Below are 17051 nucleotides of genomic sequence, written 5' to 3'. Positions count from 1 at the left end.
GAATTTATTTTTGACAGTCGAGGGGCGGGACTTCCTGTTTTAATAACCTCAAATGTCATTGGTTACTTCCTATTTTCCGGAAGTCAGTTGTGATTGGACGCCTGTCCAATGACTCATAGGCTAATTCACTTGACTTGAGACATCACTTAATTTGTCTTTTATTGTGGTTTATTAATGTGTAATGTGATTTAATACATTGTTAATGTAGAATATATTCTTACCAGATACTTTATTAACAGAAAGTCTTACTAGTGATTGCATTGTGTTGTTAAGAGATATTTACAGACTGTAACAACGCATTTCCATGGTTATTAGCATTGTAAATCTACCAAAATTCTTATGTATTTTTACATTTTGTATTTATAACACTATCTAAAATATTTAAAAGAAATTGGAGAAAAATGTGAATGCAAAGTCATATTTGCTGTAGTTCACCACTACATTACCACTATACCCCCAACAGTTATTTACGTTTATCCAACCAAAATTAAATTGGATCTGAGAACCTCAGAATGTAAAAAGTAAAAAATGTCCATTAAATAGTTGTAAATATAACAAGGGCTTTGAATAAAATATAAATTAATTGTTTATATCAATAAGAAAGAGTTCTTGTGTAAGCTTTTTGTTTTCATCCTGTGTATTACTATTATGTCATTTTTGAGTGGTTTATTATATTTTCTATTAAATGTAAAAGGGGTTCTGGCAGCATGAATGCATTTTATTTTTTTAAGACAGGCTATGTTATGTTCAGATGGATTGTAATCATTTATGCTGTGTGCTTGCCTCATACTTTCTCTTATTAAGTTGTTCTCACAACACATGCAAACAAAACGGCACTGTTTTTGAAGATGTCTTTATCACATTTCTGTCTTTATCACATGCTTGAACCTTACTAACTGAACAAATGTTACTGCAGGAAGTGGAGAAAAAAAAGAATGTTTTACACAAAACTCTTAGTGACTTCAAGCACATGCAGACACCCAAAACTCTTAGTGACTTGCATGCAGACACCCAACTTTACACATTCATTTATAGATTTAACACTTAGTCCTGACCCTGGAGGATCATGTTCTGCAGAGTAAATCTTGTTCTCATACACAGATATGGCCTATTTATGAATGAAATCCATGCATGTATTTGTCATTTAAACTGATGCAAACAGGGAAAGAGAGTAGAAAAGATGTATTAACCTGTCGCCCCCTCTAGTGGACAGCATTAAGTATTACGGCCTTCATTGCTCAGATTACGCAAATCAATGGGATTTTTTGGGAAAGTAAGTCTGACCAGTTAGAAAAGATATAAGCGAGTCTAACCAGTCTGAAGGTCTGAGCCAAGTTTGGTGAAGCATTAAAGTTCTAGGCGGAGTCAATTTCTCACAATAATAATAATAAATACTAATAATGTTTAAATATATGCTAACTTTCTCAAGCCAACATAATAAAGAAGACTCCCGAGACACATCAACCAATTCAGTATGTAATAAAATTGTATTAGTTTTATAATAAAACTAATAACATTTTAAAGGTATGTCGTGCTCTTAAACCGACATGATTTTAATTAATCCCAAACCCTGCTAATTTCGTCAGTATATTAATGTACGTTCACTGATTCTAGCGTATCTCTTTTCTGTGTCTTTCTTTTCATGGTAATGAGGCAAATACAATGTAGCTTACAAAAAGTTAGATGATTAAGATCACTATATAATGTTGTAATAGCTACTTTGCTGGGTTTAAGATGGGTTTAATAATTTGCTGGGTTTAATATTGTTCATCTGTATTCGGTAGCAAATTCTGAAAAGGCATTTGTAAGCTATTATTAATGCTGTGTACTGTATCTTAACTTACGAAGCAAGAACCCCTTTTACATTTAATATAAAATATAATGAACCATTTATATTATGTAAAAATGCATAAGAATTTTGGTAGATTTACAATGCTAATAACCATGGAAATGCGTTGTTACAGTCTGTAAATATCTCTTAACAACACAATGCAATCACTAGTAAAACTTTCTGTTAATAAAGTATCTGGTAAGAATATATTCTACATTAACAATGCATTAAATCACATTACACATTAATAAACCACAATAAAAAAACTAATTAAGTGATGTCTCAAATCAAGTGAATTAGCCTATGAGTCATTGGACAGGCGTCCAATCACAACTGACTTCCGGAAAATGGGAAGTAACCAATGACATTTGAGGTTATTAAAACAGGAAGTCCCGCCCCTCGACTGTCAAAAATAAAATTGTTCGAGCGAGCAAAAGCAGCAGGCGAGAGCAGATCAAGCGCGAGAGCGTGTGGAATGATCATGCGTGCGCGCGAGAGCGTGTGAAATGATCATGCGCGCGCGCGGGCTTGAATTGCGTGCAGAGGAGATGTCATGAGCACGCGCAGAGTATGAATGAGCTCGCGAGTTCCCGTTTCATCGCGTGTAGATCTGTTATTCTCTCGCGAAAGTCATTTACCGCTCGCACCAACATCAGTTGTGCGCTCGGTTATTATTGGCATTGATTTGCCGCCATAAAAAGCTCCAATTCAAATATTTACTCAAAAGCAACAACAAACAGGTACAGGCAGGTAGAGGGTACACTCACAAAACACTATAATATTACAAGAACCGACCAAGACTAACTGAACAGAAGGATACTAAATACAGATACTAATCAAACATAACAAGGTGAAGACAGGTGACACAGATGAAGATAACGATGAACAGGCTGGTAATTGAGGGAGTGAGTTCAGGTGTGGAAACAAGAGGGATTCTGGGTAGTGTAGTGAAGACTAAGACAGACAGGTGCAGACGAAGACTGTGACAGAACGCCCTGGAGGCTGACGAGGGGGAGGCCGATCTGGAGCAGGAAGCCTCCAGGGCGGAGCAGGACATGGACGTGGCCAGGGCGGAGCAGGACGCGGCCGTGGCCAGGGCGGAGCATGACGTGGCCAGGGCGGAGCAGAGGAACCCTCGGGCGTCCAGGGCGGAGCTGTTGGACCCTCGGGTGTCCAGGGCGGAGCAGGCTGTGGGCGTGACCACGGCGGAGCAGGATGTGGGCGTGGCCAGGGCGGAGCAGGATGTGGGCGTGGCCAGGGCGGAGCAGACAAACCCTAGGGCGTCCAGGGTGGAGCTGTTAGACCCTCGGGCGGAGCAGGCTGTGGGCGTGACCACGGCGGAGCTGTGGGACCCTCGGGCGTCCACTGCAGTGAGGACCCTTCGGGTGGGCATGGCGGTGAAGACACTTCGGCTGGCCATGGCGGTGAAGACACTTCGGCTGGCCATGGCGGTGAAGACACTTCGGCTGGCCATGGCGGTGAAGACACTTCGGCTGGCCATGGCGGTGAAGACACTTCGGCTGGCCATGGCGGTGAAGACACTTCGGCCTTTGGCCCCCCCCAAAAAAAATTATTGGGGAGCGTGACAGATTTAGACCCCGACTCCAGAATAGAGTCAGGGACAAGCTCTGGCTGGGCAGATGGGACGTGAACAATCTCGGCGTGGCGGACGTGCACCAGCGGTGAAGGTTCGGCTGGGCTGGACGGAACCAGCCGTGAAGGCTCGACGGGGCTGGGCGGAACCAGCGGTGAAGATGGCTTTGAGCTGGACGGAACCAGCGGTGAAGAGAGCTTTAAGCTAGGTTCATGGGCTGTGACGAATGTGTGTGCTGCCCACACACACAAAACAGCCTTGGATCCCACAAGGAGCACTGCGTCCACCAGAGCTGGCTGGACGGTCTCTGGCTGGACGTGGCTGACGTGAAGCTCTGGCTGGACGTGGCTGACGTGAAGCTCTGGCTGGACGTGGCCGACGTGAAGCTCCGGCTGGACGTGGCCGACGCGAAGCTCCGCCTGGACGTGGCCGACGCGAAGCTCCGCCTGGACGTGGCCGACGCGAAGCTCCGCCTGGACGTGGCCGACGCGAAGCTCCGCCTGGACGTGGCCGACGCGAAGCTCCGCCTGGACGTGGCCGACGCGAAGCTCTGGCTGGACGTGAACAGTCTCTGTGTGGCTGACGGGCACCAGCGGTGAAGGCTCGGCTGGGTTGTACGGAACCAGCGGTGAAGAGGGCTTCAAGCTGGGCGGAACCAGCGGTGAAGAGGGCCCTGAGCTGGGCGGAACCAGCGGTGAAGAGGGCTTTGAGCTGGGCGGAACCAGCGGTTAAGAGGGCTTTGAGCTGGGCGGAACCAGAGGTGAAGAGGGCTTTGAGCTGGGCGGAACCAGCGGTGAAGAGGGCTTGAGGTGGGCGGAACCAGCGGTGAAGAGGGCTTTGAGCTGGGCGGAACCAGCGGTGAAGAGGGCTTTGAGCTGGGCGGAACCAGCGGTGAAGACTTGACTGGGCTGGACGGGACCAGTGGTGAAGGCTCAAGGCTGGACTCTGGATCAGCTGGTGCTACAGTAAGGGAGGAACCACAAACCCAAAGAGCTCGGTCCAAAAACTCAAGAAAAGATCGGTCTAAGTCTTTGAGCAGCAGTATCTGGGTAAGTGGATCATCAAGTCCTCCCCAAAACCGTTGCTTTAAAAACTCCTCCTCCCAGTAATCATCCTGATACAGATGCAGGTAAACTTCCACTAATTCCTCCAAACAACTTCCATTCTGGTTGAACAGAAACATATCCATTGCGTCCTCCTCCATTACCTTCTTGGTCGGTTCTTCTGTCACGGTTGCGGTGTAGATGAAGACAGGCTGAGGCAAAAAGCTCCAATTCAAAGATTTACTCAAAAGCAACAACAAACAGGTACAGGCAGGCAGAGCACAGGTACAGGCAGGCAGAGCACAGGTACAGGCAGGCAGAGTACACTCACAAAACACTATAACATTACAAGAACCGACCAATACTAACTGAACAGAAGGATACTAAATACAGATACTAATCAAACATAACAAGGTGAAGACAGGTGACACAGATGAAGATAACGATGAACAGGCTGGTAATTGAGGGAGTGAGTTCAGGTGTGAAAACAAGAGGGATTCTGGGTAGTGTAGTGAAGACTTAGACAGACAGGTGCAGACGAAGACTGTGACAGTCATTTTGACCACTTCATTAAGTTTTGTTTCATATAAAGCCTTTCTTTAAAGTGAATTTCGTTTTGTATAAATTGTATCTTAATTTTAATCAATGTTTCATCAACCAATTGCATGGATTTAATAAATAAGAAGCAAATAAGCATACAATAGCCATCAGGACACGAAGCAAATAAGCATACAATAGCCATCAGGACACGGAGGCGCCAACGCGATATAACATGCATTGCACGTGAACTGGAGCTTGTCTCATAAATCAACAGAAACTCAGAAATATATCTCAGCTTGAAATGTCTACTTTTATTCAAAACGAAAAGAAACAGACAACTCTCTTATAATCCGTATGAAGTGTGCATTTATCTCTATAAGCACCTTCACCTACTGCGAAGGTGGCGAGTCAGCATCGTCACAGAAAACACTAGTATATTAATAAATAATTAAAATGTCTCCTTGCTAAATTTGACACATTCATAATGATTAGGCTATTGGCCGGTTCTTTGTGGCAAGCATTAAGCATCTGCTAAATAATCGAATATTGTGACTCATCCCTATTTTGTACCAGGCCATTTATGGTTTTTCATATTGTTAAATAAAGTTCTTGGTTAAAAAGAAAGAAAAAAAGAAGCTACTGTTCCTAATATTATTGTATACAGCGCGCAAGGTTTATGCGCAAGTCTTCTTCTCTGTTTTTAGTGTATCTGTGTCAGAATTACAGCGCCTCATACTGGTCTGGCATGTATACTACATCGGTTTAGGTCGGTTTCAGTGGTTTCGTGTGTATGCAGATATTTCCTGAGATGGCGCCGTGTTTAGCGAATTTTTTTTAGAACGAGGAAAAAAAAGATCGAATAGGGAAAGTTCTGGCTTCGCGTGGACGTGGCCTCAGTCTCCCAAAACGGCGGATCCGTCTGGACGAAACGTCTCCGTGTGGACAGGGCCTAATAATGCTCATTCGTTCTTTTTAATAGTCAACTTATTTTCAGATCTTCAGTCATCAAAGCTCAATAAACACTGCAGGTGTCACAATGGTCACAGACAGGATGTAACTAGGCTATTTTCATCAAGCTAATTGCTCACTAAAAAAAACTCACTGATCAAGTAATTTCAAGTTTGATTTGTACATGACATAAAGTGGTGATATAAAGTGAGTTGTATACTTTTTAAGTAGTCTTCTGTTAATAAGACCATTGTTTATTAATTCAGACCAATTTTCTGATATAGAACTTGCAAGAAAAATCAGAGGTGGGATTATTGTGTGAACAGTGCAATAACCAATCAAACTGTAATGCAATGGAGCCATTTCCTCCTCTCATGTAAATTTTCCCCATTCCTTCTTAATTTTACCCACCAAACCCATGGCACACTTTAGGGCATCTGTTAAAACTCAATTGATTTAGGTGAGGCTTCCTTCCCTTGTTACTTTAACATCTGCTGTCACTGTATAAATCACTCCTTTTTCTAAAGTGACACTGTCCAACACTTTGTAGTAAGAATCGCTTTGATTTATTTTTGTTCTGTGGATGATTTTCTCATCCAATTTTTTGATGGAGGAAACACACCTGCATTGTTAACATCAACCCACGTAACATCAAGTCTTTTTGTGCAAATAAAATAACTAAGTGCCTGACACCTTAACATTAATAATGGCCATACACACTATTACAGTAAAAATGAGGTGGATTAAACAAGTGAAAGTACTGTAAATGTGTTAAAGATGGCAATTAAGAGGCAGTGACAGAAAAATGCCATTACTCTTTCTCAATTTGCTTGTGTTACAGTAGTTTCAACAATTCAGATGATTCACATGATTACATAATTGTAATGTGTATTTGTGTGGCTCTAGATGTGCGGAGGAAGACTATCTATGAGTATCACAGAGTGGAGCTGTTAAAGACCAAAATTACCAACAGTACAGCTGTAGAAATGATGCCGCTACCCAGTAAGCCATTGAACACACACACACACACACACACACACACACACACACACACACACACACACACACACACACACACACACACACACACACACATACACAGGCTATATATGCAAATATAATAATCTTAAATTACCATAAAAACATAAATATGAATTACCTCTTTGCTAATTGAGGCTTATACTGTTGTTATACTTATCTACAAAACAAGATTTCATAATAGATCGTTGTACTCAACATTTCTCCGTAGTAATATGAAAATCCAGTTCATTGTCCTATTAGCCTTTCGCTTTATTCTTGACTAATTCTGTGCTGAAGCATTTTCTATGTCTCTTTTTTTGCAGCATGTCTTCAATTCACAAGCTGCACTTCTTGCTTTGCATCACAGATAAACTTCAACTGCAGCTGGTGTCACCGGCTCAATAGGTAAGAAAACAAACCAGTCTTCATCTGTCTCTCTTTCCATTATTCCAACTTTGTTTTACTGGAATTAAAGACTCGGTTCTCAGACTGCTTGCCTTGAGGTGGTGCAATGAACGAGGGGAGTAATTTTAGTCAGCAGTTGCTGAAACAGAAGCACTCTCAACACAGACATTCACAGTGGAGATAATTCACCACTTCTAATTCAGCAGTCACACTGTTACAAGATTGCCTTTGTATTTAAATATAGCCCAAAAATTGAAATGAATTGTAAGCATCATGTGTAAACCATTAATGAAATCTGTCTTGCATCTTGCATTGCATTTTCCTATAAGTAATATAGCTTCCAATGTGGCAGAGAATCTTTCATACAGTACCAAAACTTGTTTCCCTTAATGTGGGAAAATAAAGTCACATTCCTGCTGATTCATGCCCGGGCTCTCACCTCCAGAACCCAGACAGCTATTTTCTGTAGATCACATACCAAAGAACATATGAGACCGAGACAGCTGACCGACCTCCTTCTGATTTATTTTCCTGGCAATCCTTCCATCGGTCTACTCTTTCAATCCCTCACTCTCATTCTCAAGCACACACACACACACTCACACACATACATGCACACCCACACACATGCATACACATACTCTGAGGGACTAGAAATATAATATCCCAGTTGGCGTTTATTGTGAGATTTGGTCTTTGATTGGCAGAAAGAGGAAAAAGGCCAGTTCGCTTGTGTTAGAGGAGTTTAACTTTCTCTTTATGCATATGTGCTGCACACATTTTTTGTGCTGTAGCATTTCTAGTGCTATTTGTTATTCTATGAATCATTACATACATAATGATGCAAAGCACAAACACGCCTTTCAATGTCAGTGGGAGCTTGGTTTTTCCATCCACTCTAGAAAACCTGCTTCTAAACCGGCTGGATTGTATAATTAAATGGGAACACTGAGTGTTGAATCTTCTCCTGGTAGACAAGGGAGTTTAATTCAGACTTCATCAATATGCATAACCATTTTTGTTTTGCTGAAGGTTATGGAAACAATACAGAGTTAGAAATTGCTTCAGTAGTTAAAGTTTTTTTGGCTTGATGAAGGGTGTGTGTGTGTCTGTCTGTGTGTCTGTCTGTCTGTCTGTCTGTGTGTGTGTCTGTCTGTGTGTCTGTCTGTCTGTCTGTCTGTCTGTTTCTGTGAGAGAGAAAGAAATTTCAGGCTAATGATACAGTAAATGCAGGTATCTCAGTTGATTTAAGCTAATAACTGACAGTCTGATCCTCCGAGTCCCAACGCAATTTATCAACAATTTACCCCTTGTCTTTTGAGAGAGCAAATTAAGTCAGATGCTGTTGACTAACACACACACACATTTGATTATTTTATTTGGAATGACCAATACTGATTAAAACAACACAGCATCCAAATATTCACAAAGAGCCTGTTATGTTTCACCTGACAATACACACATCGACAATAGTAACAACCACATGACTATATAAATAAATAGACTATGGATAGAGGTGACATCTCCTTTTCCAAACATGCAGACTGCCTATGATTGCTGACACAGAACAGTATTTGGCTGTTTGCTTAGAGATCTTTTTACTCAGTCCAGCAATTTGCAAACCCCTGACGCATTATCTGTGCACATGTCCTAAACTACCAAAGATTAGGATGATCAATTTTGTGCTGTAACCACACACTGCTAAAGCATTTGTTAATGACTGGTATTTTAACATTTTCTCAGAAAAACACAAGTCCATGTAAATATCAAAACAACAACCCACTTCCAGAATCAGAATGGAAGAATGTGTGTGAGTGCGCATGCGTCGGCTGTAAAGAGCCAGTTATGTTAATATCAGGACTACACACACACACACACACACACACACACACGCACACACACTTCGCTATCTTTGTTGGGACTTTCTATAGGCGTAATGGTTTTTATACTATACAAACTGTATTTTTTATCCCCTTACACTAACCCTACCCCTAGACCTACCCATAACAAAACACTTTCTGCATTTTTACATTTACATAAAAACATAATTTACTGTGTTCATTAACCCATTTCCCTCGTGGGGACCGCTGGCTGCTCCCCAATGTATGTAATCTCAGGTTTGACTATCCTTGTGGGGACATTTGGTCCTCACAATGTAATATAAACCTGTGTACACACACACACACACACAAAACAAGCTGTAACAGAACAGAATAGTGTCATACTATAGCTTGGTGTTTCACATAATATCTTTCATATTTCAATATTCTGAAGTAATGAAATTACTTTAACAGATGAGCGTATTAGTAATGATTATGTGCATCAAAAACCTAGATTTGCATACTTGGAAAAGCATCTTTTCACCCTCAAGGTCAGATTATTACTGGATCAGAATAAATTTGAGCTGACTGCATTTACAGCCATTAACATGTAAATGAGATTATGAAAGGTTGGAGAAGTGCTGACGAAGGATGTGGCCGCCGCCGCCATGGGCAACCTCAAATCCAGACAGATATATTTCTCTTTTACTTGTCTTCCTTTCTTGATTCATCAGGGCTCGGGGTAACTGCTTGGGAGAGAAAATTAAAGCAGACATAATGACCATGGCAAAGCTATAAAAGTAAATTACACAAAATCAAATTTGTTTACTAAATAATTAAATCATTTGAAATCTAGTTTGTACATTTTTCACTTTTGTCAATTCAAAAGCTTTGTATTATGTCACTTGTCATGTTACTTTCTCCCTAGGGATGCACCAATATAAATCTGACCCAATAAACTAATAATTACTACAAATACTACTAATAAATTTAACCATCACAACATCAAAATGGACAGTATGAAAATTAATATTCATAGAATTTTTAAAGATTACTGTGCACTCATACTACCTTGGATTAAAAACTTTTTGTATTACTCATTAACACAAGTTTAACAAGTTTTTTTGGTAAAAGTGTAGATGAATGTACGAATGTGATGGAAATAAAGAAAAACTTCTGCCACCACAAAAGAGCTACAAAATTACAATGAAATATCTAGGCCAACGGTTGTATTCATCTTTGGCCCGTAGAGGCTGATAGAGGCCGTAGAGTGTGTGTGTGTGTGTGTGTGTGTGTGTGTGTGTGTGTGTGTGTGTGTGTGTGTGTGTGTGTGTGTGTGTGTGTGTGTGTGTGTGTGTGTGTGTGTGTGTGTGTGTGTGTGTGTGTGTGTGTGTGTGTGTGTGTGTGTGTGTGTGTGTGTGTGCAGAGCTCTGCTTTCTGTTCTTGGGTCATGAAATCTCAAATCCAAAGCTTTCAGTTAGACACACACTATAGTGCCTAACCACTGGTCATGGATCTTCTTTCCAAAGAGTAAGTTGTGTGTTTAAAGCAGTGTCTTGTGTTTCATGACTCTCTGACTCTCACCAAGACCTTTACAAGAGCTGAGTAAAAAATGCTGTTGAGACACAGTTTCCATACACTGTCGGTTTGTATTACCTTGTTGGATTGATGAAACAATTTCTTCCATGTTTACTTAATTGTTTTGTCCATTTATATAAACTCTTGTATAAAATCATTAGTTCTGCAAGCACAAAAAGGATTATTTAAATTTTGTTTACAGTGACAAGCCATGACAAGCTAAATGAAAATCTCACACAAACACGCACACATAAAATGAACATGGTTTACCATCTGTGACTGGGAAGCAAATGTGTGTTTTCTAACCCTATTATATCAGCAAGAAAGAAGGAGAGCTGATATGAATGTGTATATGGTGAATGGTACTGAACTGAAAAGAGATTATATGTCACAAAAAGATAAATGGAGAATGGGGAATTGCTGAAAGATATGGAGTAAGGGTGACTGTCTCTCATCTGGAATGCCAAGCAGCCAAAGCCCATTGTGCGCCATTCTGTGTCAAGAAATGTGAAGGCAGGGGAGGAGGAAAAGAAATACTAGCTGTACTGCCTATTCCTGACTCTCTAAGCCAGCATCTATCAGTGATATACTGCTGTACACGGTCCTCAGTATATTTTACCGTTTTGAATTTCCTGTTCTGGTCCACATTGAAGTGTGTTTTTAACGGACGTTTCATGGTGGACTCGTAAATGAAAATACATGTTTATGATTTACTCACCCTTTGCTATTTTAACCCCGTATGAAGTATTTTTCCTGGAACACGCACTTATAGTTTTTCTTAGAAGAGTTGAAGACTTTATAGGATTTCCCTGCATTGGCCACCGATGGGATCTATAAAAGATGGAGATCATGTTTGCGTGTTTATTGGCTGTCTTTAAAATACTAATGACCTGTTATAATTTTTCATGTCAGGTGTTCCAGCGGCTTTGATCGCCATCGGCAGGACTGGGTGGATAACAGTTGCCTGGATGAGGTTTGTATGTGGATGTGTGTTGGTTTCTAACCTAAATCTCTGTGTCTATGATAAGGATACCATATTCTCTCTCTCTCTCTCTCTCTCTCTCTCTCTCTCTCTCTCTCTCTCTCTCTCTCTCTCTCTCTCTCTCTCTCTCTCTGTCCTTCTGCCTTTCTAAAATATTGCTTGTGCAGTGTATAAAATGTGTTTTAGCTTAGTGAGCTGTAAACATTTTATTTATCTATTTATTTAACTTTATTAGTTTGTACAGACTAGCGTCTTTGGCTGTTGGAATTTGGGTAAATGAGCATTGATTTTGTGTTTATTTGGGAATTTGATACACTTTATTGCAATGGTCCACTTTAGACATTTTAGACATTTTTTTTTATTTTTTATTTAAAGACCGCATTAGTAATATGCACCTTCATGTATAGGCAGGTCCACAACGCGCTGGGGCCGGTTCTAGCCATGGGCAGGGGTGGGCTGAGCCAACCCAAACATCTGCCTTGCCCACCCAATCAGAATTTAGGAACATATGTGACCCTGGATGACAAAAGATTTATACATCACATGAAAGCTGTATAAATAAGCTTTCCATAAATGTATGGTTTGTTAGGATAGGACAATGTTTGGCTGAGATACAACTATTTGAACATCTGGAATCTGAGGGTGCAAAAAAATTGAAACATTGAGAAAATTGCCTTTAAAGTTGTTCATTTATGTTAGCGATTGTGCTGCATTCACTCACAAAAATAAATGTTTTATACATTTACGGTAGGAAATTTACAAAATATCTTCATGGGACATGATCTTTACTTAATATCCTAATGATTAATATCCTAAGAAAAATGTATAATTTTGACCCATACAATGTATTGTTGGCTATTCCCACAAATATACCCGTGCTACTTAAGACTAGTTTTGTGGTCCAGGGTCACATATAGTATTAATCTGTTTTTAAGATTTGTGCGTTGATTAAAAGCAATCTGAGGTGGGTTCTGTGTTGAAAGGTTTGATGAAGGGCTGTATAAATGCCCCAAACAATCACAAAAATAACACCAGAAATTTGCAGTAGCTTAGTTTTCCTTGAAAATATCGGTGCGGTGCGTCACACGCTTCAGTCTGTATAGCAGCAATCACGCGAAAACGGGCAGAAATGTTTGCGTGCTGTCAATGTGTGAATTATGAGGAGCTGTATCTTCATAAATATGTATCTTCATATTTACTTGTAGCCTAAATATTAATATATACATCCCTGATTTTTTTTATTCATACCAAGATAAAACTCATTTAAGAACGTGCATTTATTGCATGGATGGAGCAAGAACATAATGTAAGTGTTTTAAATGCATAGCCTAATTAGTATAGTTGTATTAGCCTAATATTAGCCTAGTATTAGCTTAATAAATAGTTGAAACCTTGCCCTCTATGGCTTGCTGTTAATGCTGTTAAACTGAAACTGAATGAATGAGGAAAACTGTCTGCTTAAATAACAGCACTGAAATAAGCATGCACTGTTTATCTTTTAATCAGTTAGGAGCCATTCACATAGGGGGCGTTTTTGCAGTTAAAACGCGGGACGGATTTCAGTGCAGGGCTAGAGACGCGTTCCCTTTCGAGAGCAGTAACTACATTGCGTAGCAACGCTGCGAGAGCTCCTCCCTTTTTTTGTTGAAATCTTATAGGCTAACGCCAGCTTGGAACAGCTGGCAATTGTTGCGAAGTATGCAAATACTGACAGGCTCGTGGGCAGTATAAAATGCACAGACGCGACAATTGTGTCAATCTCTTTCTTCACGCTGCCATCGTGGAAGCTGCACCAGGAAGACTAGTAATCTTTTTCTCTAAGCATCCAATGGCTTCAACTTGCCAGATTTGTGCTTGCCCCATTGACCCGCCGAACAAACATGCGTTCTGCGTCACCTTCCTGGGCCTCGCCCACGGCGGTCTTCACGGACTCCACGTGTGCCCACTGTGCCGAGCTGCCGGTGCTCCCTCCAGCACTCGTAGAGATCTCGCTCTTCCTCGGTGCCTCGCTCAAGGACCGGCTAGACAGCCCTGAGAGGAAGAGTCAGAAGAGAACCCTGCGCCACGAGACAGTCAGCACGGCATCCTGAGCTACCAAGCCTTCATCCTGATGGATTGGTCAAGAGGAGGAGAGAGTTCGCTGGAGGCCCCGCCCCCAAGCGCCGTGTTCTGCATCATGTCCCCTGTGCTCCTGCAGGCGACAAATGCAATGTTTGTGTAAATGCTGTGTCTGTTTTTGTGAGTTCCACAATAAAAACACGTATCTCTTCACAAAAAGAGCTTTTTCCTCCTCCTGAACCCAACACTGTGTCACTCGCCCGGCCGCAGAGCAGCGCGGAGTCGCAGCCCATAATGGCCTCTCGAGGGCGTGAGAGTGCCAATATTCCCCGCCACGAGCCATTTCCCCGCCAGTGCTTCTAGCCTCGCTGGGGCAGGGCTCCAATCAAAACATGTTGCCAATGGCAACGGGGGCCGTAGAACTAACGTGACCGCTGTGTCATTTCCTAGACGCGTGGATGGCTATTCCGGGCGTTTCACCGTGGCTACTGGGAATAATTCAGGGAATGTTCTCTTCCGTTCAGTTCGTGTCACTGACATTGCCCCAAAACGCCCCCATTCTGAGACAGTTCTCAGTCTCCTCGAGAAAGGAGCGATAGAGTGTGTCCCTCTGAGAGAGCAGGAGAGTGGATTATACAGCCGCTATTTCGTGGTGCCAAAGAAGGATGGAGGTCCAATTCTGGTCCTGAGACCCATCAACCCATCTCGCTTCCTGAGATTAGCTTTCGAAGGCACGGTATACCAGTATTCAGTGCTTCCGTTCGGGCTGGCCCTAGCCCTCCGCACTTTTTCCAAGTGAGTGGACGCAGCTCTTTATCCCCCCAGAACAAGCGCCATGCGCATTTTGAATTATCTGGACGATTGGCTGATTTTAGCTCACTCAAGGGATGTGCTAATCAGTCATGTGGAAACGCTGCTTCGCTATCTGGATACGCTGGAACTGTGTGTGAATGTGCAGAAGAGCGTATTTATCCCTAGTCAGACTACAACATATCTGGGCGGGTGTTTCGACTCGTTGGCGATGTGTGCCAACCTCTCTCAAGAGCGCATAGACAATTTCATCGACTCTGCGCTGTTTCAGGACGGGCAGGTGTGTTTCACTGAGGGAATTTCAGAGGCTTCTGGGGCTGATGGCGGCGGCTTCTTCAGTGTGCCATCTGGGCCTGCTGCATATGCATATTGCAGTTTTGGCTGGAAACTCGAATCCCGCCGAGGGCGTGGTCTTCATGGTCGCCTTTATGCTCTAAAATGTATATCGATCCGGTGATCTGTTCCGTGTCTGATGTTCTACGCTTCCTACAGCACAGACTGGATAGCGGGAGTTTGCCATCCACGCTGAAGGTATACAGTATGTGGCCGCTATTGCTTCGTTTTGTTCCCCGGTTGACGGGCAATCGATTGGTAAGCACACTCTGGTGACCAGATTTCTCAGGGGAGCGAGGAGATTGTGTCCTTCACGGCCGCCATTTGTGCCGCCATGGGATCTAGCTCTAGTTTTGTGGTCTCTCTCTCTCTCTACTGCCCTTCGAGCCCCTTGCTTCGATTGCTGTTAAGGCGCTCTCCCTGAAAACGGCTTTACTCCTTGCTCTCGCCTTTGGGAAGCACATTGTGTGCTTTGGTGGATGTACTAAGGGACGTGCTGTCTCAAAACAGAGACTTTCTCACTGGATTGTGGACGCTATTGCATTGGCTTACGAATGCCAGGGGAAAGATTGTCCCCTTAACATCAGAGCTCATTCGACGAGGGTGGTTGCCTCTTCGTAGGCCTGGTCAAGAGGGATGTCTATCCAGGATTTATGTCTTGCTGCTGGCTGGTCTTCTCAGAACACCTTCGCCAGATTTTAAAAGCTGGATGTACCGTCTGTGGCGTCACAAGCGCTTTCGGTAAGTTAAGTTTCTTACTCATGTATTCTGAAACTTTTGAAACCAACTATGTAGTGGTTACCGCTATGCTGTTGACTCTGTGTATATGGCTACTAGTGTTAATACAGCTGTCACCACTACCACCGTTGACACTGTGTTTAACCCTCATGCTTGAGTGCTTATTGTGTTGTGTCTGCCCTGGATCAGTGCAGCCTTCACTTTGATTCCCATTTGGATAGGGTTGGAGCTGATGTCTTATTGGTCTAGTTCCGCCTATCAGATGCAAGCACTCCTAGCGGCCCCGCTATTGGCTGACTGTCTGTCTCTTCCGTGGCTGGTGTAGCTTGACCCTGTTTCTCCAGGCTTATCTTAAACTACTCTCACGGCGGGATTTAATACATTTCCTGCAGCGTTGCTACACAATGTAGAGTTACCTCTCTCGAAAGGGAACGTCTTCGGTTACTATCGTAACCTCGGTTCCCTGAGAGGCGGGAATGAGACATTGCGTTAGCCGGCGTGTTCGCTGTTTGATCAGCTTTGCAAGCATTCAGTTGTGATTCTGACGCAATTGTCACGTCCGTACATTTTATACTGCCCGTGAGCCTGTCAGTATTTGCATACTTCGTGACAGTTGGCCAGCTGTTCCAAGCTGGCGATAGCCCATATGATTTCAACAAAAGTGGTGAAGGGAGGAGTTCCCGCTGTGATGCTAAGCAATGTCTCGTTCCCACCTCTCAGGGAACCGAGGTTACAATAGTAACCAGAGACGTTTTTTAAAAGTTATTTTAACTTGAGTGCCGCGTTTTAGAAAGCTGCGTCATGCACAATACTCTGCAAAAGTATGGAAGCGAGATGAGAGCGCAACAATCAATCATGTCAAGGGTGATGTTTACATTAATAACGATGGATAAGCAGGGCAATGGAAATAAAAATGTGTGTTATTTAATTGCCCCTTTCCACACTATCAAAGTTGCATCCATTACTATAGTAACATTAGGCCTCCATCACGTTTTCTTTCCAAATGATCACTGGACAGTAGAAAAGTGAAAATGATAGCATTATACTTAAAGCGAAAATAAGACAAAAATGGTTCTACCAGAAAGACTCGGGAGAATAATACTGTAACAATTAACCATTTATTAACAGCCCAGCAAGCAATATATGATGAAGTTCTTTGGCGTAGCCGTCCGTAGCTCGCAATCTGAGAGTACAGACTCTGCATTTCCTGCCTGAAGACGAAGGTAGGGGCGCAGCCGATCCCCACAGAAGGTGGAAGAATAATTCCACTGGCACGGGGCCCACCCCCAAAGAACGGTAAAGAAAAGTATACCCACCAGTCGTGTATCCTGTAGAGTCTAAAACATAGAAA

General features: G+C 42.5%; 1 protein-coding gene across 1 annotated transcript in view; it reads left to right on the top strand.

Moving 5' to 3' along the window:
- The window catches only part of plxdc2b (plexin domain containing 2b), a 107746-nt gene that overhangs the window by 76731 nt on the left and 13964 nt on the right, over nt 1–17051 (top strand). Inside the window, exons 8-10 of the mRNA XM_077229238.1 lie at nt 6863–6958; nt 7300–7381; nt 11692–11752. Of these exons, the coding sequence (XP_077085353.1) occupies nt 6863–6958; nt 7300–7381; nt 11692–11752 (239 nt within the window). The remainder of the gene's footprint in view (nt 1–6862; nt 6959–7299; nt 7382–11691; nt 11753–17051) is intronic.

Source organism: Siphateles boraxobius, unplaced genomic scaffold, assembly GCF_051911475.1.
Source record: "Siphateles boraxobius isolate OS27281-9 unplaced genomic scaffold, OSU_SipBor_1 130, whole genome shotgun sequence".
NCBI lineage: Eukaryota > Metazoa > Chordata > Actinopteri > Cypriniformes > Leuciscidae > Siphateles > Siphateles boraxobius.
This window is presented reverse-complemented; position numbering and strand designations above follow the sequence as displayed.